Genomic DNA, 24,494 nt, shown 5'->3' with positions numbered 1-24,494 from the left:
TGCCACCTCTACAGACATGGATTTTCAGTTTCAGTATAAGTTTAAATTTAATATGATTCTGTTTAATATGATAAAATTCAACCTTGTAAAATAAGGCTAAAAATAAAAAAAGTATATCAGGTTTTTATTAGGGGTGTAATATTAGCGTGAAGGAGGCACTGAAGAAAATGTTAAAGAATGTTTCAAAACTGCTATTATTAACAAAAAGATATATTAGTAATGCTGATTATATATTTTTACTTTCCTGTGATATAGCTAGAATAGCTTTAGTAAAAGGAAAGTATGATGATAATCATGTCAAAAGTGGGATATCAGGTTTTTTGCAAATTTTTACAGTTTAGAATCGTAATAGTTAATCTAAACCAGTGTTTCCTAACTAGGTTTTCCACATGGACCCCCAGGAGGCCAAAGAAGCTTTAAAGGGGGTCTACAAGAAAAAATTGCATTTCAGGAGGACGTAATATGAGCTAAAGGGTTCATAATAAAGTATTATTAATAAAATAATTTGTTACATAAAAATAAATAAAAAAAGTGGGTGCTTAAAGTGGGTACTTATATAAATGCGTTAAAGGTTTTTTTTTTTTTAATTAGTACCATCTGTGAACATAATTGGAAACAACAAATTATGAGTATCTTAAATGAAACAAAGTAATATTCTCTATTTGAATAAATTTTTTCTCTATACACATGCAGGTGTTATAAAATATATACCCATGGCACACAAAAAGAAGAAAACAACAGAATATTTGACTAGATATCTGTCTTCTGGTTTTATTGAATCACCAGAGAAAATAACAAAACCAACATGTCTTAAACTATTTGAAAACAAGGCACACCGAAAAAAAAAATAAATCGGTGGAGAATTTTTGAGAAATATGAGGCAGTTTTCAAGAAAGAAACAGATCGGATCTAACTTTCAAATTAATATTTCATTTAGAAATATTACTTATGCAAATATAGGGATCTACATACTGAAAGTTAGGACTCAGGGGGATCTACAAATAAAGGTTGGAAACCCTTGAACTAGACCAAAAAACCATATGCACATATGTAGTATGTGTCAGTACTTTTGGCCTTATACCTCAGGATTGGCCCAACCAATTTTCTTCAAATTTGGCTCAAATATATATATATATATATATATATATATATATATATATATATATATATATATATATGGGCATTGATCATATTTTTTTCAGAATTTGTTAATGGGTGGGGGATATTGGGAAAAAATCAATTTTGGTTTTCTTCAGAAGCATTTTGGGGAAAACTTTATTAAAGCAAATTTGTTACCTGTAATGCATTTATAAATAATAAAAAAAGTTTTTTTTTTCAAAAAATTAACCTCACCTCTTAAAATTAAAACATGTGTTTTTTTGTTCTTTTGCTCTATTCCCTTTCATTTAAATATTTTTTTTAATTTTCAAAAATTTATAGTTTATATTTTTATATAGGTAGATAGAGCTATCAAGAAATGTAAACAGTTTTTTTAAATTATAAACCCAGGACCTAAAATGGAGAAAAATCTTTTTAAATTTTGTTTTTCTTATTTTTAACCTTTATTGAAGAGGTTTTAGATTTAAGAGATGACTTTCTTCAAGCAAATTTGTCAAGCTTACTTAACCTATATATGAGTAATTTTAGAAAAACCTCTCCTAAAATTTATTCCCTCTTAAAAACATATACTGTTTTTTTATACTGTTTTTTTGCTCTAATTCTTTTAATTAATTTTTATCATTAGCAGCTGAGAAAGTCTTTCAATTCTTTGTCAGCCGTTTTAAATTGTCATGAAAGGCTGAAAAAAGAAATTGACATTAGGAATTGTGTTATTAGAAACAGAAATTTAGAAATAAATTCTGTTTTTAGTTTTTTTTTAATTTATCTGAAATTAACATGCTGCTTGATCTCATTTTAAAGATCATTATCAAGATTATCATTTAAAGCTCATTATCATTTCAAATAGTAATCCTAATATTGAAGGCTTTAAGATATTTCTCACAGAAATATGATAAGTCTTCTTTTCTAAAATGTCATAACTAGTGAACTTTATCATAAGTAAATTCCAGGTTTATCTACCAGTTGTTAATAAAAAACGATTTCCCGTAAAATGTTATCATAATTCTTGTAATTCTCCACCAAGTTTCTGCTACCTGCTATTACGAGGGCTGTCTTTTTTCAACCTCTAAAGGGCTATAAAAAAAAACACACTGACATAACAAAATGATTTTATTACTAAAAGTTGAATTCTATCTAACTTATTTTTCTACATAATCCCCAAAATAATTGAGGCATTTGTCGTATCTTGAACCAGTTTTCCAATGCCCTCCTCAAAGAAGTTTGCTGCCAGTGAGGTAAGGTCTTGACAGTCTCCTGAAATTCTTCATTGATGGCAAAGTGTTGTCCGCTCAATCATACCTTCAGTTCTCGAAAGAGGTAAAAATTGCTAGATGCTAGGTCTGGACTAGACGGTGGATGGTCGAAAATTTCCCACTTGAATTGTTTGAGAAGGTCTTGCATCACTTTGGAACAGTGCAGTCGTGCATTGTCGTGGATCAAAACTGCACAGAACAAGAGCACGTCTCTTCATTTGTTCTGAATCGCCCTGCGGAGGCAATGTAAAGATTCACAATAAACTTCCATTGTTATTGTTGTCCTCTGCTCCATAAAGTCCACCAACATGACACTTTTATGGTTGCAAAAAACTGTAGCCATTGTTTTCCTGTTGCTCAGTTTGGAGAAGAAGTGTGCATCCACTGGTTAAACTGTTCTTTAGTTTCTAGATTATTCATACTGGATCCAAGTCTCATCCCCAGTAACAATAGACTTTAAAAATCTTCCCCGTTATTACTATAATGTGTGAAAAACATTAAGGCTGATGCCATTCTCTGCGTTTTGTGATCATCATTCAACATTTTTGGGACCCAACGTGCACACAGTTTCCAGTATTCTAGGTCTTTATTCACAACTGTGTACAGAGAAGACCTTGAAAGTTCACTTATTGCAAACCTCCATTTGTCGTGGACAAAATCATCAACACACTCAACCAGGCTTACACTAGTGGCAGACTTGCGTCCTTGCCCACCTTCATCATGGATGTCCATTCACCCTTCTTTAAATTCCTACACCATTCCAGTACACTACCATCATTTGTAAAATTTTCACCATACTCTAGACTCATTCTGCAATGGATTTCAGCAGCGCTGAAATTCTTCTGCTTGCAGAAAACGTATCACACTTCGCAACTCACACTTGGCAGGAGCATCGATCATAGCGGCCATGTTCAATTGCCTGTAGCTTGGCTTAGACTGATGCAATAGAGCCAGTAATGACAGAGGTTGTGGTGTAGGAGCGGTGCAATCGCGTAACTCACAGACCTGGCTCCCGCCTATCTCTTGTTTACTTAGATGCACTATCGGAAGTTGGAAAAAAACAGCTCTTGTAATTATAGCTTATTCCAGTACGATTTTAATCAATAAGTCTAAGCTGTATCTTCTATTTTGGCTTTGATTTGGAACCTTGTTCCATGGTACTTGTGAAGTCCTGTAACACATTCAGTATCATGTATTAATACTTCTCAGTCAGCAGAATACTTATTATAACATACTATTCTAAGTACAAAATTTTAAAATAAACAGAGGCATCTTTTTTTGCCTTGATATCACCTTCTGATTAGTAGTGAAAAGTTTTCTCTAACCTAATGCTGTAATAGTTACAAAAGTTGGAATCTTTTCTACTTATTTGATTTTCTCCTCAGAAGTTCTTGCTATTCCTTAATAATACTCTGCATTATTTTTATTTTTCTTAGTAATTTACCCATATTATTCTTTCACATCATCCTTACAATTTCCCTCCAATACATTTTATATTCTCAAAAAAAATTCCTTCCTCAGTATTGAGAAATCATAAAAAAAATTTTTTTTTAGTGGATTATATAACATTATAATTGATTTATTTTTATTTCAGTGAACATATAGCACCAATTTTAAGTGTTACACCTGCTTTAAATAATACTGTTATTGTAAGTGGTGGAGATGATTCTCGTATTATTGTTACGCAGTTAATACCAACTAGTAAAAGAAAAGCTGGTGATGTTATTATTAAGATTGATCATCATCGTGGTCCTGTCACTGACGTCCTTGTTACTGATTCATCAGATATACTTATATCAGGTAATTTATATATGCTGTTTTAATTATTTTTATTTTTAAGACAAAAAATTATTGAAATTTATAAAATTAAGTTGGATTTGAATTATGAAATCATTGTATTATATGTAGTATGTCATCAGAATTTTTTTTTTGCTATTGTTTTGAATTAGACAGTAATGGGCAAGGGTTTGTTGAAAACAGAAGTATTAAAATAAAAAAGTGATGAAGGAATTTGTCATCTAGCCCTACAACTACAGTTCTAGTGCACTTTGTTATGTCTAGCTTTTGTATAACAGTATTATTCTTTTTTTTTAACCTCCAGGACCACCATTAGGTATTGCTTCGGAGGATATGATGAATGATTTGTAGCGTATGTGAAAATACCATGCCTGACTGGGATTCCAACCCAGGACATCCAGATGAAAGGCCGAGATGTTATCACTCGTGCCATGGAGGCTGGCAATATATTGCCGGCCTGTTCAAAAATACATTGTTATAAAAAAATGTATAACAATATGTTGTTTATACATTTCTGAGGATATTCCAAGTGATTTTAGAGGTGTTGTAAAACCATATTATTGTAAGAGATAGAGCTTATGGCTTATTATTGGAGTTATTATTAATATATGTGGTAACATTTTTTTTCAGGTTCTGCTGATTGTTCTGTGTGCCTCTGGTCACTTGATAATTTTACATTACTTAATACAATACCATTACCTTCTCCTGTTTGTAATCTTGCTATTTCAACTGATTCTGTATTCCTTTTGGCTGCCTGCGAAGACAATCAACTTTACCTTCATACTCTAGCTACAGGAACACAGATTCATTGTTTACGTGGACACAAAGCTAAGGTAATCTTCAGATATATATATATACATACATGTGGTTTGTAAATAAAGAAATGAGACTGATTCAGAAAAAATTATTATTTACAATCCAATAGTACATGGACTCACCTGCGAAATAGTTCCCTAGGGAAGCCATGCAACACTTCAATGGTTTTCCCACTCTTCATAGCAGTGTTGGAACTCAGAACTCAGATACCAGAATATCTTTCAGATGGTCAGTTACTTCTTTTTTTTTATGATTTCTATGTTCCAAAATGATGTCCTTTTAAGTCGGGAGCAGGAAAAAATCACAGGAACTCAAGTCAGGTGAATAAGGTGGTTGAGGAACTGCAGTAATATTTTTCTTTACCAAAAACTCATTAATTCAGAGTGCAGTGTTACAAGCTGCATTGTCATAATGCAGCATCCAATTGTCTTTGATGGCTGGTCTCATGCGGGCAACTCTTTTCAGCAGTCTTTCAAGAATTTCTCAGTAAACATATTGATTACAGCCTGTCCTGTAGCCAAAAACTCATTATGGACAATGCTATTACTGTCAAAGAAACAAATTAGCATGGTTTTGATTTTTGATTTGGTTTTTTGGAACATGGTACGTTTGAAGTGTGCCACTCCTTGCTCTGGTGTTTTGTTTCTGGGTTCTACTTAAATATCCAAGATGCACCACAGTAATAACATTTTTTAGAGAATCAGGATCAGTTTCAATGCACCCTAGAAGATCGCAGCACACTTCCACCCTTTTGTTTTTCTGCTCAACAGTGCATTTTTTTGGAACCAGTTTTGCACAAACGTTTTTCAAGTCCACTTCAATTTCTCAAAATTTGATAGACTGTGGAATGGTTCAAATTCAATTGTTCTGCAATCATTCTGACAGTTAATTGCCGGTCATACCATATCAACTCTGATTCGCTCAACATTGTCGTCACTTTTTGACATTAACGGTCTTCCAGAGCGTGGATCGTGCGCAACTGATTTCCGGCCATCTGAAAATGCTTTAAACCACCTAAAAACTTGGGCTCATGATAAAGCATAATCTTCATATGCCCTTCTCAATTTTGAAAAAGTTTCAATAGCATTCTCACAGAGTTTAACACAAAACTTGATTGCACAACTTTGCTCATAATTAGTATCACTCATTTTTGTAATGCACAACAAAAACTCGTTTCATGAAAAGTTTTTCTCATATGGCAACAATAGACTAAAAATATTAATCAGTTGTTCATATAACCATATGTTTACTAGTAACTTTACAGTGTTGCCACTTTGGCTGCCAAAAAAAACTAGTCTCATTACTTTATTTACAGACCTTGTAGGCCTATATAAGTTATATTAAAGAAAAAATAGTATGGTGATCGTGTCAGAAGTGGGATATTGGCTTTCTTGCAAATCTTTACATTTCAATGGTCCAACTAATTCATCTAGACCAAAAGAACATATGTATGTGTGTACATATGTGTGTCACACTACTTTTGGGCTTATATTTCACGATTGAACAAACCAATTTTCTTCAAATTTTTCTATTGTAGGTATTGATCATATTGATTTTTTATAATTTTTTAGGGAGTGGGGATATCACAAAAAACCAATTTCAATTCTCTCCAGAGATACTTCAGAAAAAGCTTTATTTTGGAGATTTATCTACTATTCAAAATAAATAATGAAAAATTTTTTCATAAGATAAACCCTTATCTTTTAAAATTGAATTATATGTTAATCCTTTTGCTCTACCCCCCACCCTTCGGTCGGTTTAAGTACTTTTCAGAAATTTTTTGAAAGTTTATATTACATATGTAGAGGTATCAAGAAATATCTATAATTTTTTAAATTATAAATCCATATCTAAATTGCAGAAAAGCTTTTTGAAAATTTTATTTTTTTTATAAATTAAGGCCTTTACTGAAGGTGGCATTAAATTTAGAGAAAATTTTACATAAGCAATTTGTTAAGCTTAACCTATATATGAATATTCCTTAGGAAAGTTTTTCTTAAAATTTATTCCCCATCTCTAAAAAATACACATTCTATTTTTTTGTTTTTTGGCTTTAACTCTTTTATTAATGCCAAGAAAGTTATGCAATACTTTGCTAGTTGTAATTATTTTATAAGTTTCAATTTAGAGTAATTCTGTCCAGTTTGTGATCTTTTATTTAACAGCCCATCATCTGATGCTCTCAATAATATTCAAGAAGGGGATTTTTATTTTACTAGCCAGAAAATAAATTTAGCTTTTAAACTATTTTTTTTTTTTAACATTAATCAAGAAAGAATTGTAATGAATATTCTTTAACATATTAATGATTTTATTCATCATGTCTTATAAATGAAAATGTCAGAATATTTCAATTATAGTTGTGGCTAAATAATCATATTTTGTTCATTTAGTTTACCTGAATTTGAATACATTTTTTTTAAATTGATTTTGTAAATATGAAATGAGATTAAGTATTACTTTGGTTTAAATTGAAGGTACATTTCATCAAAACATTTTGGCATAGATGTCTGTCCTCTTTTTTGGGAATAAAGTATCACCTAGGTAAAATTAGGTACACAGCTACAATTTTTGTAAAATAACCAACTTGTTTTTTAGTTGTTATTTTAGCAAGTAAATATTATATGTATTATAGGATTGTAGGTAAGTAATAATTAAGTACAATCTTAGATTGGTAAAAGAAAACAACACCCTAGTTAATTTAGAGTTTAATTAACTCATCTTTCACATTTTCCTTTTTGTTTAGCTTATATATTTTACAGCATATTTTGACCTAAAGTAAGGGGGATAGAAAAAAGGAAATTTTGCTTTTCAGAGTAAAGGAAATATGAGAAAAAATGCTCAAATCATTAAGAGTTGTCAACGTGTCTTCCAGTAGTACTTTTGCCCTTCAAGTTTGCTGTGAAGAGTGATGGGCATTCCAATCGACTTTTATTGTACACATTCACTTCTCCTTTATTGTAAATTACAGAAAGAAATATTTTCCATCACAGGGATTATTCACAACATATACAGAATCAGTATTCATATCATGAATATGAAAGTCATATGTAGTGTTAATTTTGGCTACTTTGTTAACAAATTTCAAAAAAGTTCCCAATTTAACTCTTATATAGTTTTGTTTCATTTATTTTGAGCCTTCCTTATTCCAAATTCACCAATTTGATGATTATTTTTTTTTTTTTTAGATTTATTTCCTTTGGTAGTTCTGCTATGACCAGTTTCTTCCGGATAACTCAAGCAAAAAAAAATTTGAAATGAATAATATTGCCTTTATAATTAATTTTGCTCTTATTTCAGTACCCCTTATTTGATATTTTGTTATACACCCCTGTATAGGTGTAGGAACTTCATCTCTACCGACAGGATTTTATCTTGTCTCGCTCCTAAACAAGAGAGTGGGCACTGCCATTGTTCTATAAAATTATAGCTGGGTATCCTTCCTCATCAGGTCTATCTAATGTAGACCTGCTCCTTCTTTTTCTGTTTAGCCTCAAGAACCACCATAAGGTATTACTTCAGAGGATGAATGAAGATGATATGTATGAATGTAAATGAAGTGTATTCTTGTACAGTCTCAGGCTATCCATTCCTGAGATGTGTGGTTAATTGAAACTCAACCACCAAAGAACACTGGTATTCACGATTTAGTATTTAAATCCATTTATAAAAGTAACTGCCTTTACTAGGATTTAAATCTCAGAACCCTCAACTTCAAATTTCATCTGATTTGCAATGATGAGTTCACACTAGACCAACCCAGTCGGTTGTGATACCTGCTCCAACACTCTGTCATATAATGCTGTTTTACTTCTAACAGGGTCCTTATCTTTAAAATCCATAACCTTTGTCTTACAGAAAAATCAGGCCATAGAGCCTGGCTGTTTCAAGAAGTTTAAACAACTCTCTCTGTAAATTATCTTCACTTTCCTACAACACAATAATATCATCTGCAAATATCAAACAGCCAACAGTATCACGATGGTTTAACTTTATCCCTAACCACACTTGTTCCTTTCAACTTATGATTAGGTCATTTATATAAATATTAAAAAGAGTAGGTGAAAGACTGCACCCTTGCTGAACACCACAATTAACTAAAATTTCCTCAGACATTTCAAAGCCTGTGTCAATAAATATTCTTGTCCCATTTGTAAGCACTTCTAACCGGATTTATTAGATGTTGCAGATACCTATCCTTATTAAATATCTCCAATAATATATTTCTATGTACTGTATCGAATGCATTCTGAAGGACCACAAAGGCTATATGGGTCTGTAAATTAAAATCTGCATTTTTTAATGATTTGCCTGATGGTAAAAACATTATCTGTACATAATCATCTCTTCTTAAAACCGTTCTGCTCCTTCAACGATAAAGCCTCAGAAATTTTTCTCATTTGTCCATTAATAACCTTACTATAAATTTTATAGGCACAACTAAGTAAACCTCTGTAGTTATTACAACTACTCCTATCCCCTTCTTGAAATTTGATTTAACAAAGGCTATTCTCCAAGATTCTGGGATTTTTTACTGTTTCCAGTATTCAATCATCAAATGTAAGAACCACAGTTCAAAGAAGAGACCTCTGAATTTGAAAAGTACTGCATTTAGTCCATTCAGTCCTGATCCCCAAGCTCCTGCACAGTGAATTTATTCCATACAAACTCTCCGTCACAACATCTACCTGACTTCCTGTATTATCCCTCTCACTGACCCAGAGTTTCCTGTAATCTAGTATCCATTGCGTTATTGGAATCATATTAAACCAAACCACATCCCGTTCTGTCTTATTCAAATGCTTCATCAATTTATAAGTCACTTGCTGTCTCCCAAACACATCCTCCTCTGTCTTTCTTATAAACTTCTCCCACAAATCTTTCTGAGCGTTACTAGCAAGATTTCTTTTGGCTTTATAAATCTCCCTTGTCTCTTCTGTTCCACTGCAAATGTAATTTATAGGCTTCCTTCTTTTGTCTTATTACTCTAGCTAATCATCATTTCAAACCTGTTATGTTTTTTGATTTTTCTTTTTCCCTACAGCTTGAAAAGCTGCCTTCTGTACTTATTCGAATATTCTCGAATATTAGTTCATTCTGTGTTTACGTCATCCAAGGTAGGGACTTCATTAAGATATCCCTGAAGTCACTGCTAACACAATTGTGCTGTTCTGGGTTCTTACAACAAATTAATTTTAAAAACCACCTGTCTATGCAATCACCTTCAATCAGAACTCATGTTTCCACCTAGCAATTAAATTTGATCATTGCCATCGACAAAAATGACCTGTGTCAACATCACAGCCTCTAAAGACTCTGATATCCACAACATTAGAAACCAGCTTCTCATTAACAATCACATAATCTAGAAGATACCTGATATCTCTATAGCACACCACATAAACTTGGTAAATATTCTTTTTCCTATAAAATGTATTGGTGATTTTGAACTTGTTAAAAGATGTGAAATTTCTCAGTACTGCACCATTCCGATTCAATCTATCCACACCAAAAGTTCCAATAATCCCAGGTATCGCTATATTTCTCACTCTTGTGTTCATATCTCCTGTAATTATCACGTGCTTATTCTTATATTGATTAAAAATATCCTGCAGGTTTTCATATAACAACGCTGTTTCCTCTTCCTTCCTTCTTCAAGTGCATACATGCTTATCACTACCAAGGTTCATGCTCTATCTTAAAGCTTGCTACAACTATTCTCTCGCTTACATAATGATATTTCAACAGCTTATCCTTCCATTTCTGATCCATTAAGACTGCAATACCATAGGAAGCGCTCCTACTACTCTCCACTCCACTGTAAATCATTGTGTATCCATCCAATTCTTTCGTACTTTCAACTTCCTTTTAATCTCTTTTATGATCACCAAATTTATCTCCATCCCCTTAAGTTCTGTAGTCAATTCCATTTCCTTACACGCCAATCCACAAACATGAACATTCCAGATTAACAATTTAAGTTGATCCACAATTCCAAACCATTTTCTCTTTTTATGATTCCAATCACATTTGTCCATTTTATCCAGTCCTAGTTCCGAGGTATTTCGAAGTTTGTCAGTATTAAAAGGTTTCCCCTGACAGGTACAAACCCAGTGCAGGTTAGATCAGTGATGGAGCTGCCACTTTAGAGCATCTGAACATACCTCAGGTTTCATTCAGAGACCTGCCTCCTACACTTATCCCCTCTCTCCATTGTTGGGGTCACTGGGAACTCTACTCACCTGCCACCAAGACTGTTGATTGTTTGCCCTCAGCTGTGCTTGTTTGATGACAGTACATACTCACCATGTCACCACATCATCAACAGATATATGACTTTTCTTGAGAATAATCTCACCACAGATTACCCCATCACACCCTCAAATGTGGCTGCCTCAGTCCAGGACTGCTTATTTGGCTAAGTCTTATTCGCAGCTAACCACTCTGGTGGCCATTTGCTATCCACCGCTTTTTTTCAACCTCTGGGTTCACCATTGGGTATTGCTTCAGAGGATGAGATGAATGATTTGTAGTGTGTGTATAAGATGCCATGTCTGACCGGGATTCAAACCCGGGACTTCCGGATGAAAGGCCGAGATGCTACCACTCACGCCACGGAGGCTGGCGCTCTCATACCAGGTCAGCTCACACCACTTGCAACTCGCCTGACAGCTGAGGCTTGCCCCACGTCTTATTTATTTGTTATCATAATACTTTAATATTGGATTGTTATAGTATTTTTATATAAATATGTATCCTATTACTATTATATTAAAAAAAAATTTATCAAAAATGTGCTTAGCAATTTGCTTTGCCATTTCTCTGAATGTGAAAAGTAGATTTAAAACTGAAGTGGACAAAACTCTTTTGACTATATTTTATATGAACATACATCCATATACTTAACATAAATATTATTATATATTTCTCCACTCTAGAGAGGGTTAGCTGAAGTTTGACAGTAATAACACAAAAGAGCAGTGCTACTATTTTGTTATTGTCCTCCTGACAAAAAAGCAGATCCAAATTAGGACAGTACGCTCTGCTCTGTGTGAATGCTGCAATATTCTTAACTCCTGCTACATAATATACAAATATGAAATCCTCCAGTTGAACATTCTCTGTTCTGAGTTGTACTGCATAGCACAAGTGCAGCACACCACTTTTTTGTGCCTTACAAATTATCATCAATCACATGCCTAGCATCACAACTATTTAATCCTATGTTGCAGAATGCTTCCTAAGAAAGAAGTACACTAGCCATAATGTCATCATTATTAACCTTGGAGGAATAAATTCCTACTCAATAAATATGCATCCCAATTTTTTTCAACATTTCTTTCACCACCTGTAGCTATAGCACTGGTTGTAAAGGCCAGAGAACATTCAAATTTGTGACAGAGTACCATAAATTCATTATTACATTTCAGTCACTGTTCCAGCCAACACTTCTCCACCAAATGAGTAATCAGGCATATGGCTACTTGGTAATAGCATTTTGTATGATATTGCTGCATTTTTATCAAGCTGCAAGATTCCTTGCCTTGTACATTTCCACAATTTTTTTAGTGTTTTTTTTTCACACCAACACATACCTTATTGGTAAATAAAAAAATTAAAAAAATGTAAAATGAAATAAGATTTAAAACAGTAAAATTAATCTCAAAAAACGTACTAAAATAAAAAATATATATCATTTATCTTCAATTCTTATTTAAGTTTTAATGGTTTACAAAGTTGTTTTTTTTTAATTGGGCATTTATTTCAAAAAACTGAAATTTATAGAGAATTGAGAAGTTTTTTTTTAGTCTTTTTATTTTCTAATTATAGAATAGAGTTAAATTATTTTCATATCTATTCTGACATTTGGGTTGAGGTTGTCAGCAATCCTAAAGGAACACTTAACACTTATTGTTATGTTGTGGGAGGAGAAAAAGTGTGTGTGCACAGCTAAGTTTACTATAACCATCCAGCAGTATGATGTAAATTAACCAATCAATGTCAGTGACATTAAATTGTAGGGGTTATGTTTAACTTATAAGAAAGAGGAATGTGGATATGGCCTTTTGCAAGGTGACATTACTATGCCAAACTTTATATTTATGGTATAGAGTTGTAGATTTAATTCACTTTTAGATCATTGTACTTCAGATTATTTCTTAGTTTTATAATTTTTTTTTACAGGTAGTATCTATCTGCTTGGCTGGTGACAATCAACGTGCTGTAGCAGGTGGTGCAGATGGTCGAGTATATGTTTTTGATATGCATAGTGGCTGTTTAGTACGAACAATCAGTACTAGTCATAATGCAAAAGTATCAGGTGTTAAAGTTACAAACAATGATGATTTTCTTATTACTGCAGGTATATTGTTTATTTTTAATGGTTTTAATTTCTAATGTTTTCTAACAGTAAACATCTTTTAAAGAATTTTTATTATAATGAAAAAACTTATAATTTAGATTAAATTGTAATTAGTTCAGATATTCTTATTTCTAATTAATTACAGTAAAATAAAAAAAAAAGTAATTACAGTCCTTTTCTTTAATTTAGTTCTTTATTTTATATTTTTAATATATAAGTTTTTTAATCATATTATTTTTAGTAATGTTTTACTTTTACTTTAAAGATAATTATATAACATAACAGATATACATTATAACATAATTATTTATTAGTGTAATGGTTTTCCTTTTTTTAATTACCAGGAGGAAACAGAATAACATTTTGGAGTTTTAGAAAAGAAGATGGCATTGGTATAGAAGAAATTGGTTTACCAATGACAGGAAAACCTCAAAACCAAGCACAACGCCCTCATACTGGACCAATTTCTTGCCTTGATATATCAAGAGATGGAACTACTGCAGTTACAGGTTAGTTGTTTATAACTTTCTTATTGTAAACATGTTTTTTAATACAAATTTAGTTTGTAAATATCCCTTATTTACAAACTGTATATTAGAGAACGTTTTGTACTCATGTAAAAATTATATTTCCATATTTTTGACAGCTATTGATGATTTATAAATGAATACCTTTTTTTTATGTACAGTTTTAGAGTATTTGTTCACAATTTTGTCTGGGGCCTGGAGAATAAATAATAATGAAACCCGTTTTTATCAAAATTTGTAAAATTATTTGAATGTAGTCAGTCACTGACTTTACTTCTGATAAACGGTTTATAAGAAATTCCTTCTAAAGAGTTCAGGTGCAGCAATCCAGGTTTGTTCATTGCTGACTGTCTATCTTTTGAAGTCAAACAACCATGAGAGATCATTTATTTATTATTGGTAAAATCACAGTTTATAAATATACAGTATATAGCAGTACTTTATTGATAAGGCTTGATATCTTGATTATTTTTTTAACTTATATACTTTAGTAATTGCATATTTATTCTTGATAACATTTGAACACATCTGAACCACTGTCTTGATTCTTAAATATTAATCATCTTAAAAGTCTTTAGTCAGTGCTGTATGAAATTTTAAATAAACCTTGTCAGTTTGGTTATCTCAGAGCTCAGAGCCTAAAAAAAGTATTTTATTTTAACATTAAACCACTGCTGCCATAATAATCATGCCTTATATAGTATGTAGTCTGGAACAATTTACTTATCTCTAGTCATTTCTTAGTACAATTCTTTTTTCTCAGCCCAGATATGTATTCTATTGAGTGAAATATTTTTAATAAAACTTTCAGATTTGAAAAAAATTACATTTTGAAATTTTTACCCACTCATTAAATCAGTTTAATTATTTACTATACAAGGACTGTTCAAAATGTTCTGTTTTGAACTGTTCAAAACAAGACACTAGTAGTGTCTTGTAGTTCCCAGTGTACATGAATCTATCTTGTTACCAATAACATCATGGAGCATGAAGTTGTTGTTCAACAGCCACTGAGTGTGTTAGTATAACAGGTGCTTGTTAAATTTTTACTTAATGTTTAATAATAGAACACATTGAGCTGTGTTGCCGCTTCAAGTTCTCACAAAAGAACTTGTAGTCTCATTTCATTTTACTTCATGCCTTATTTCATTTTTGGTGATACATAAAATTAATTTATTTAGATTAAGCAGACTTTTGAAGAGATCATTGAACTAGTAGACCACAAAACAAGTTCAAATCCATTGTCATTAACATGCACAGTTTGATAAAGGAAAATTGTAAGTAGACTGTCCAAGAATCTGCAAAAGACATTAGGATTAGCAATGGTTCAATATTCATGACATTAACGAACTGTTTGGGCGTCCTTAGAGGGGTTGTGAAATTAGTTCTAAACCTGTGTTTACTTGAACAAAATGAGTTTTGTTTTAATGTTACCCAGAAAGTGCACTAACGGTGATCGTATTCTTTTAAGATCATAATAACTGATGATGTATTTTGGATGTACAGGTACAACCCAGAAAACAAAGCTCAGTCATCACACATCACAGTGGGTCATCATAATCATCTCCAAGATCAAAGAACATAATAAAGGAGGAGCAAGTGAAAGCAATAGTTAACTGTTTTTATCTGCTGCAGAGTTGAGTATCATAAATCTCACCAGAAGAACAAACTATCAATAAAGAGAACTATCTTGAGGTTCTGTATCATCTTTGTATGCAGTTTGGTGAAGAGATCAGATTTGTGGGAAAGGTGCAAGTAGTAGTTACATCATACTAACACTCTCACTTATTTGTCATGTCTAATCCAGGATTTTTGGTCTTGTTGCTTCTGGTGTTCCCCAAAGGTGAAAATACTGCTGAAAGTGCCCATAATTGATAGACAAGGTAACTTCATGATGAACGCAACAGCACAGATGATAACCATTCCAAAAGAGGATTACAAAAACTGTTTGCAAAAATGGAAGGATGCTGGGCTAAGTGTATGAAGACAAAAGGAAACTACTTAAAGAAATCTAGGATTGGTAAACGTGTTTTTTACACTGCCCAGTAGTTTAACAGATTTTGTATGATTTTATTATGCTGACATGAGAATGAATATTTGTCATTAGATATTATTTTTGTATGAAGTTTTACAGCAAAATACATTGTTGTGTTCTTAAATGTTGTACATTACAGTGATGTGGTATTTTTCATTTTATAATCACAATAGTATATTTTATTTAATATTTATATTTAATTTAATATTTACTTTGTTTGGTAGGTTCAGCTGATAGTTTGATTAATGTGTGGCAGTTGAATACACACGAATTACATTCTACAATGGAAGGACATACGGCAAATGTAACTTGTTTAGCTATTTCACCAAATGGATTATTTGTAATTTCTGGATCAGAAGATAAAACAGCAAGAGTATGGGGTCTTACTCTCGGTCTTGTTGTGTCTGTTTTTAAGGTATCAGTTTATAATATATTATTTTTCTGTTTATTATTTTACTGAAGAAAATCGATCAAAATTTACTCTTTGACATCTTTACATTTGTACTAATAAAAAAGTAAATTTTATTGAACACTTTAATTAGTTGTGTATACATAGAATAATTTCAGTACTGTCCTCCAATATTGCATACCATATAAATGTGTAACATCTTCCAAATAGATGTTAAAGGTTAACTCCATGAAGTTTAAAGTAATTGTTATTGCCCATTAAACATGCCATTTTTTTTTTGCTGTTAATGAGAGAATTCAGCTATATAAAAACAACTTCAATAAAGGTTTTTGAACTGCATAGATTACACATGTACCTCTGGTTAAACAAATGAAAGTTTTTTTTTTTTTGTACGTGACATATGAGACACTGTTATCAGTTCTCACTGTGTTATCACAGTTATCATCAACACTGTTATCATCTATTCATTCATCTGTTTTATGTATTAAAATAAAATACACAAGATTTGTAAAATCTAATTTCATAATTTTTTCATTATCAGATTTCTTATGAAACTGATAAAAATGCAGTGAATACAAAGTTCTATTCTTAAATTTTTCTTATCCAATTTATCAAATTAAATTAAATTCTTTCTTAATGTCTGATTTTTTGTATTTCTTTTATTTCTATGCATTCTACAGCCCATTGAAAGAATGTACAAGGGTTATTTTTTTCAAGGTCCGATCGATCACAAAATTAAAACCACAGTGAAAACAAAAAATGTTTTATTTGTAACAAGTACTTACATAGTTACGCTATTTCTCTACATAGTCGCCACTCCGATTTAGACATTTGTCGTAGCATGGTATCAACTTTCCAATACCCTCGTCATAGAATGGAGCCGCCTGCGTTTTCAGCCATGTTTCTACGCTGGTCTGCAGCTCGATGTCTGTGCCAAAATGTTGTCCTCCTAGTCAGCATTTCATGTGAGCAAAGAGGTGAAAATCGGATGGAGCCAAGTCCGGGCTGTATGGTGGGTGATCAAACACTTCCCGAAGAAAACACTGCAGGAGTTTCTTTGTTACAGCTGCAGTATGTGGCCTAGCATTGTCATGGAGAAAGAAAATGCCTGATGACAACATTCCTCTCCGCTTATTCCGAATTGCACTTCATAGACGTTGAAGAGTCACGCAGTACGAGGCTGCAGTGATGGTCGTGCCACGTTCTATGAATTCCTCCAAGAGAACTCCATTCCGGTCCCAGAACACAGTAGCCATACACTTTCTGTTGGAGAAGGTTTGCTTGAACTTCTTTGGTTTACTGGGAGAATGAGAATGCATCCACTGTTTGGATTGTTCTTTTGTTTCTTCAGTTTTGAAATGGACCCATGTCTCGTCCCCTGTGACAATTTTGTTCAAAAAATCTTCTCCTTCATTGTGGTAGCGCTGGAGAAACGTCAGGAAGGCGTCCATTCTCATTGTTTTGTGATGGTCGGACAGCATCTTGGGAACCATCTCGCACACAGTTTGCGGTACTGAATTCTCTCACTCACAGTGGTGTAGAGAGCTGACCTTGAAATTTCAGGAAACAAATCACTCAATACAGAAATTGTGAACCAACGATTTTCTCGAATTGCCTCATCCACTCGCTCAACGAGATCATCAGTTGACACTCGCTTCCTTCCCTGACCACCTGCATCGTGAACATCTGCATGTCCTGCTTTAAAGTTCCTGCACCATTGTCGCACTTTGCTGTCACTCATTGAAGTTTCACCATACTCATTACTTATTCGTCGATGAATTTCAGCTGCATTACACCCCTCAGCCTGAAGAAATTGAATTACCGCACGCACTTCACACTTGGCGGGAAGGTTCATCCAATTTTTGCGCGGGTTTTTATTTCGCGACCGATCGGACCCTGACAAAAAAATAACCCTCGTATAAACAGAAATATGTAAAGATATATTAGCATATGCAACCCAACAGCACACTGTTATTTGAAAATGAATTTTGGAGCATGTGATTGGGACTTAAACCAAAAATCTCCAAATGAAAGGTAGAGGCACTACTCTCCACCACAAAGATTGGCATTAAAGTTTCAGAAAATATGTGGGTAGAGTTTAAAAATGAAAACCCAACTTCTTATTTACAGAATATAAGGAAAGTTTGTGAAAAGAGATTCTTATTAAAAAACTTAGTGTAACTTAATGATAGGCAAATATGAAGCTGCTTTCAGCTGAAAAAAAAAAACGTTACTACTTTACTGAATGTTTAGATTATCTTATTGCTTGCCCTCTTGAACCCAAATATAATTTTCCAGATAGCAAGCTGATTAATGGTTTTCAAGTAAAATTATGTTGATACCCATTTAATAACTACTTCCATTTTTGGAAAATGTAGTGTAGAACTTTTTTTTACTGAATTTGACATTCAAATTACAATCAGGTAACAAATTTTTCTAGTAACAAGTAATGTTATAAAAACTTGAAACATTAAAACTTTTCAACAGTTTATTCAATAACTGGGCAACATAATTGTAAACATATTTGTAAACATAATTTACAAATACTATTACAAATTTAGATCGTAAATTACCATAATCTTATTGTTAAATATTAGTTCCCGAGTTAATTTTCAATACTTTACATATAACCTCTCTCTCTATCACTCTAGCACTCTATCACTCTATCACTCTATCAATCACTCTATCAATCACTCTATCACTCTAGTCACTCTGTCACTCTGTCACTCTGCTGTCACTCTATCACTCTATCACTCTATCTATCACTCTATCTATCACTCTATCACTCTATCTATCACTCTATCACTCTATCTATCACTCTATCACTCACTCTATCAATCTCAATCACTCTATCTATCACTCTATCACTCACTCTATCAATCTCAATCACTCTATCACTCTATCTATCACTCTATGATAGAGTGATTGATAGAGTGATTGATATAGTGTATCACTCTATCTCTATCACTCTATCAATCACTCTATCACTCTATCAATCACTCTATCACTCTATCAATCACTCTATCACTCTATCAATCACTCTATATTGATAGAGTGATAGAGTGATAGCACAGAGTGATAGAGTGATTGATAGAGTGATTGATAGAGTGACTGATAGAGTGATTGATAGAGTGATTGATAGAGTCTATCACTCTATCACTCTATCACTCTATCACTCTATCACTCTATCACTCTATCACTCTATCACTCTATCACTCTATCACTCTATCACTCTATCACTCTATCACTCTATCACTCTATCAATCACTCTATCACTCTATCACTCTATCAATCACTCTATCACTCTATCATCACTCTATCACTCTATCACTCTATCACTCTATCAATCACTCTATCACTCTATCACTCTATCACTCTATCATCACTCTATCACTCTATCAATCAATCACTCTATCTATCAATCAATCACTCTATCACTCTATCACTCTATCATCACTCTATCATCACTCTTCTATCACTCTATCACTCTATCACTCTATCACTCTATCACTCTATCACTCTATCACTCTATCACTCTATCACTCTATCTCTCTATCTCTCTATCTCTCTATCTCTCTATCTCTCTATCTCTCTATCTCTCTCTCTATCTCTCTCTCTATCTCTCTCTCTATCTATCTATCTATCTCTCTATCTCTCTATCTCTCTATCTCTCTATCTCTCTATCTCTCTATCTCTCTATCTCTCTATCTCTCTATCTCTCTATCTCTCTATCTCTCTATCTCTCTATCTCTCTATCTCTCTATCTCTCTATCTCTCTATCTCTCTATCTCTCTATCTCTCTATCTCTCTATCTCTCTATCTCTCTATCTCTCTATCTCTCTATCTCTCTATCTCTCTATCTATCTCTCTATCTCTCTATCTCTCTATCTCTCTATCATCTATCTCTCTATCTCTCTATCTCTCTATCTCTCTATCTCTCTATCTCTCTCTCTATCTATCTCTCTAGCTTTCTATAAAATAGTTGTAGACAGCATAAAAGATATAGATGTGTATTGATTAGCATCTTTACACACCATTGTTTTCCCTCACTTTACATCTGAAAATGATTATCTTTTAAAATTTTTTTATAATATTTGTGAAAATAATTATGTTATCTCTAAGTATTGTCATTACTTAAACATTTTCAAAGTTTGATCTATCAAGTAAACATGTTTAATCAATCATTTCATCTACTATTCACATTTCCTTTAAGGGATTGTAGTTTCAGTCTTATACAAAGATTGCTTTGCTATTTAAATTTTTTTTAGGGACATCAAGCTACAGTAACAGCAGTAGGTGTTTTATCAGATAGTCGTAGAGTTGTATCTAGTGATAGGCAAGGTGTTCTTGCTGTATGGTTGGCTGATAATGCAACATTAATACATACGGCACTGGGCCCTACTAATTACCTAGCGATAAGTAACAACATGAAATATGTTGTCAGCGGAGATGGTGATAACAAGTAAGTTCCTTCAGTTTACGATTATGTATTTATTCATGTATTAAACATTGTTCATAACAGGGCATAATGTATTGGTGTTAATTCCACATGTATCAGTGTAATGCTTCTTAAATTTTATTTAAAAAATTAACATACCATTTTTTGTTTTTATCTAGTTTACCTTAAATACATAAAGTTCCAGGTGTAACCGTGATTTTTAGTATCATGAAGTTCTCCTGGAACTTTCACAATCTTTTCTACTTCTGAAAATAATGAAAAAAGTTCAATAAACATATTCCTAAAATGCTTCATTTGCGAGTTATAACTAGTCAAAAATTTCATTCAGATTTCAGCAACCCAGTGAAATGAGGCGTACTAAAATTATTTTTGACCTGGTTTTTGACCTGAAAACTTGAATGAGATAGGTCCAAGAACTATCTACAGTAGTTTTAGAGAAACTGGGGTGAAAACCAATAAATTACAGTAAAACACCCAGTTTTTTAAGGTTGACTTACAATAACTTTATTAAATTGGTAGAGAATTTTTAATTCTGAACAAACTGGTGTAAAATAAGTTGATTAAAACAAAGAAAGTTAGAAAAATTTGTATTTTATTTAGAAACACTAATGTACATTACTACACATTAGTCACATTACTACACATTGTAAAAACAAAAATTATTGTTAAAAAAATTTAAAAAAATGGAAATTACAAAACTTTTGTAAAATAAAAATTAATAATTAAAAATTACTTAGATAAATTTTTTTTAATGACAGATACAATCAATTATTTGAAAAATTATTATTTCAAAGTTGGCAATAAAATATTAGCTGATTAACAATATGCAATACTGTATTAGTGTTTAAATCATTCTGAAACTTACATTAAGTATATCAGGTACTGTGAACTGTGCTGCTGCTTTTCTGTGAACTTTAGTTTGAACATGATCGATTTGACATTGAGGTAATGCCATACTTATTTACAACATAAGAATATGCTGACCAATGGCATTCATTTTGGTTGTATGTAATGGTCGCTAGCTGCTGCAGCAGAATATGAAATATGTTTTCCAAATCGCAGGTCTCCAGATCGCAAAACAATTAGTGCAACTTTTTGTAATCTTTAGGAAACAGATTCACTACCTAGTATTCGTACCGGCTACAAACAATCTGTCCAACACAACAATGTTGTTGATGAAGTTATTATCAATGCAGTTCAGTGCAGTCCATTTGTCAGTACACAACATCTTTCTAAGCAGATTGGAGTTTCACATTCAATGGTTTGATGGACCCTTAAACAAGTTTTATTCTTACTGTGAACAGCCAATTCAACATCTACACTCAGGAGACGTTCTGCTTCACTTGAGAGTTCTGCAACTGGTGGAATACAAATCAAATAACCCTACAAGTATGTTTTGTTTACCGAAGAGGCAAATTTCGAAAAAACTTATGCAATGAGCACATACATGGGCAGAAGTTAATCCTCATAAAACAGCAGAAGGCAATTTTCACCACTGATTTTGCATAACTGAATGGTGTGATCTTCTTCACAATCAGCTGTTTGGGTCATCAATATTAACCAACCACTTAAATTCTGAGGCCTACTTGCACTTTCTTCAAGAATAATTGCCGCAGCTGTTTGAAGATGTTCCTCTAGCACTGAGACGTAAAGTGTACTTCCAGCACAATGGCGCGCCTCCCCACTTCTTCTGTACCATTTCCACTCACTTAAATCACCATTTCCCTGAGAAATGGATCGGTCACAGTGTTAATTTAACACCTTTAAATTTTTGCATTTGGGGATGGATGAAAAATATTGTATACAAAACAAAAATACATTGTTGTAAGGAATTAATTGTCTGCATTGTGTATGCGGCTGAGCAATTTAAAGAAAGCTCTACAGAAATAAAAATAGCCAATAAAATAAGCGTGCCAAGAAATGTGTTTAAAATGGTGGGCTCATTTTTTAATATTTATTATAAACTAGTACTATAATGCACATTGACCTAGTGTACTGTTTCTAAATACTTATCTTACAACATCTTGTTCATAATTAGATTCTCTACAAGTTTTGTTGCAAAATTTTTTGTGTTTATTACCAGTTTAATAAATATATTGTACATCAAACATAAAAAACAGGGCTTTTACCGCAGGAAAATTGCCATATAGTTTTGAATCATTCTGCATGTATATAAAGTAATGCTGGGGCAGTTCCTTTTTTCATTCATGGTGTAGCATATCTACCCATTCCTATGTGACTTATACAATGTAATATACTGATTGGAATAGAATATTCATTTTTTTTATTTTCTTTATGTTTAAAAATCTTGTCTCAAAGCAATTCAGATATCAATATTGATAGTAAATTACTACATTTTATAGACACCCAGGTATTGTAAATATGGAAAGAATTATTAGCCAATTGTTAAAAAAACTGTAACTTCCTTCTATCAACAATAAAAAAAATCCATAAAATGGATAGAACATCTCTAATAATTAAAAATAAAAGAATCACATAGGATTAATCACAAAATATCATTGTGATTCAGAGAAAATGTTAGTAAGCTTTTGTTGGGTTATTTTGAAAAAGCTACACTAAACAAGACATCAACTTTGGCCTAAGAGTAAATCTTAAATTAAAACTAGATCCAACATTTAGTGGCATAAAGCTCAGTGAATTGTTGCTAGATATTTGACAAATCTGAAATGATTCAATTGCTTAAAAATTAAAATCATTTAATTTCATTTTAAAATCATTTCTCTGCATTTTAGCAAAGTCAAGATAATTATTATAGAATCTTCTGTTGGAATTGGATCTTCTGAAGACAATCATTCTTCAGTGAAAATAGAATGGCTGTCAAAGCTTCTCTATAATATCTGAAATCTGGATATATGATACAGATTCCATTACTTTAAGGTCACAGTTAGCTCAGCAAAGTATGTTATATTTCTTAAACTGGAGAGTTTTCAAAAAACCTGTGTTGAGAAATGAATTGTGTTTTTCTAAATGCATGACTATTTCGGTCAGGTATCACTTAAACTGATTAATTAAGATCAGTTCTATTTACTGGTTTCTGATTACTGTACAAAATGTTTAGACTTTTCATCCTGCAAGGCAGAAATGGGTTCATGGACAATCATGGATCAAAGGAAATGAGGATGCCAATTTTCTATAAAAAATTTCTGTTTGGATATCACTTATTGGACTCGAGCCAATTGCAGATTTAGTATAACAATATGTTAATTGTAGTCAATCAGTAAGAATCTATAGGAAGAGATTAAAGAAAGAGAACCAACTCCTTAAATAAAATTTGCAGATTTTTCATTGAAGAGTCTAGTAAAGATCTTCCTTATCTTTCATTAGCATCATATGTGAAATGTGAATAATGTCAACTTTTAGATTATGTAATGTTATCGTTTAGATTATGTAAACAGTTAAGCATGACTTGTAGGTAACTATTCCTGGAAAGTAAGATACTCCAAAAATAGGGGAATACAAATTATTATGTATCCTCTTTTTTCCAGGCATATGAGGTTTGATGAAATTTTTTTTCATTCATCAACATTGATTTTGTCAGTCACCTTCGCTCCTTTTCAGATATAACACATTTGTGCCAGAGCTTTTTCCAATGTTTGAAGCACCTCTGGTACGCAATTTCCAGTATGGTGTTTAGCTCCTTCAGTGAGTCTGCCTTTATCAATTCAGTTTGGAAAAACATCATCTTTCATTGATCTT

The 24,494-nt window shown here is 32.4% G+C and overlaps 1 protein-coding gene across 5 annotated transcripts in view; it reads left to right on the top strand.

Moving 5' to 3' along the window:
- Positions 1 to 24,494, top strand: part of LOC142331061 (protein qui-1) — an 889,030-nt gene that overhangs the window by 847,174 nt on the left and 17,362 nt on the right. For all 5 annotated transcript variants that reach the window (XM_075376703.1, XM_075376704.1, XM_075376705.1 and 2 more), the window contains 6 exons: positions 3,967 to 4,172; positions 4,800 to 5,002; positions 13,170 to 13,347; positions 13,692 to 13,856; positions 16,134 to 16,324; positions 20,587 to 20,780. In XM_075376703.1, the coding sequence (XP_075232818.1) occupies positions 3,967 to 4,172; positions 4,800 to 5,002; positions 13,170 to 13,347; positions 13,692 to 13,856; positions 16,134 to 16,324; positions 20,587 to 20,780 (1,137 nt within the window). The remainder of the gene's footprint in view (positions 1 to 3,966; positions 4,173 to 4,799; positions 5,003 to 13,169; positions 13,348 to 13,691; positions 13,857 to 16,133; positions 16,325 to 20,586; positions 20,781 to 24,494) is intronic.

The sequence above is a fragment of the Lycorma delicatula genome, chromosome 10, assembly GCF_047948215.1.
Source record: "Lycorma delicatula isolate Av1 chromosome 10, ASM4794821v1, whole genome shotgun sequence".
NCBI lineage: Eukaryota > Metazoa > Arthropoda > Insecta > Hemiptera > Fulgoridae > Lycorma > Lycorma delicatula.
Note: the sequence above shows the minus strand (reverse complement) of the source record. Positions and strands in the feature narration are given on the sequence as shown.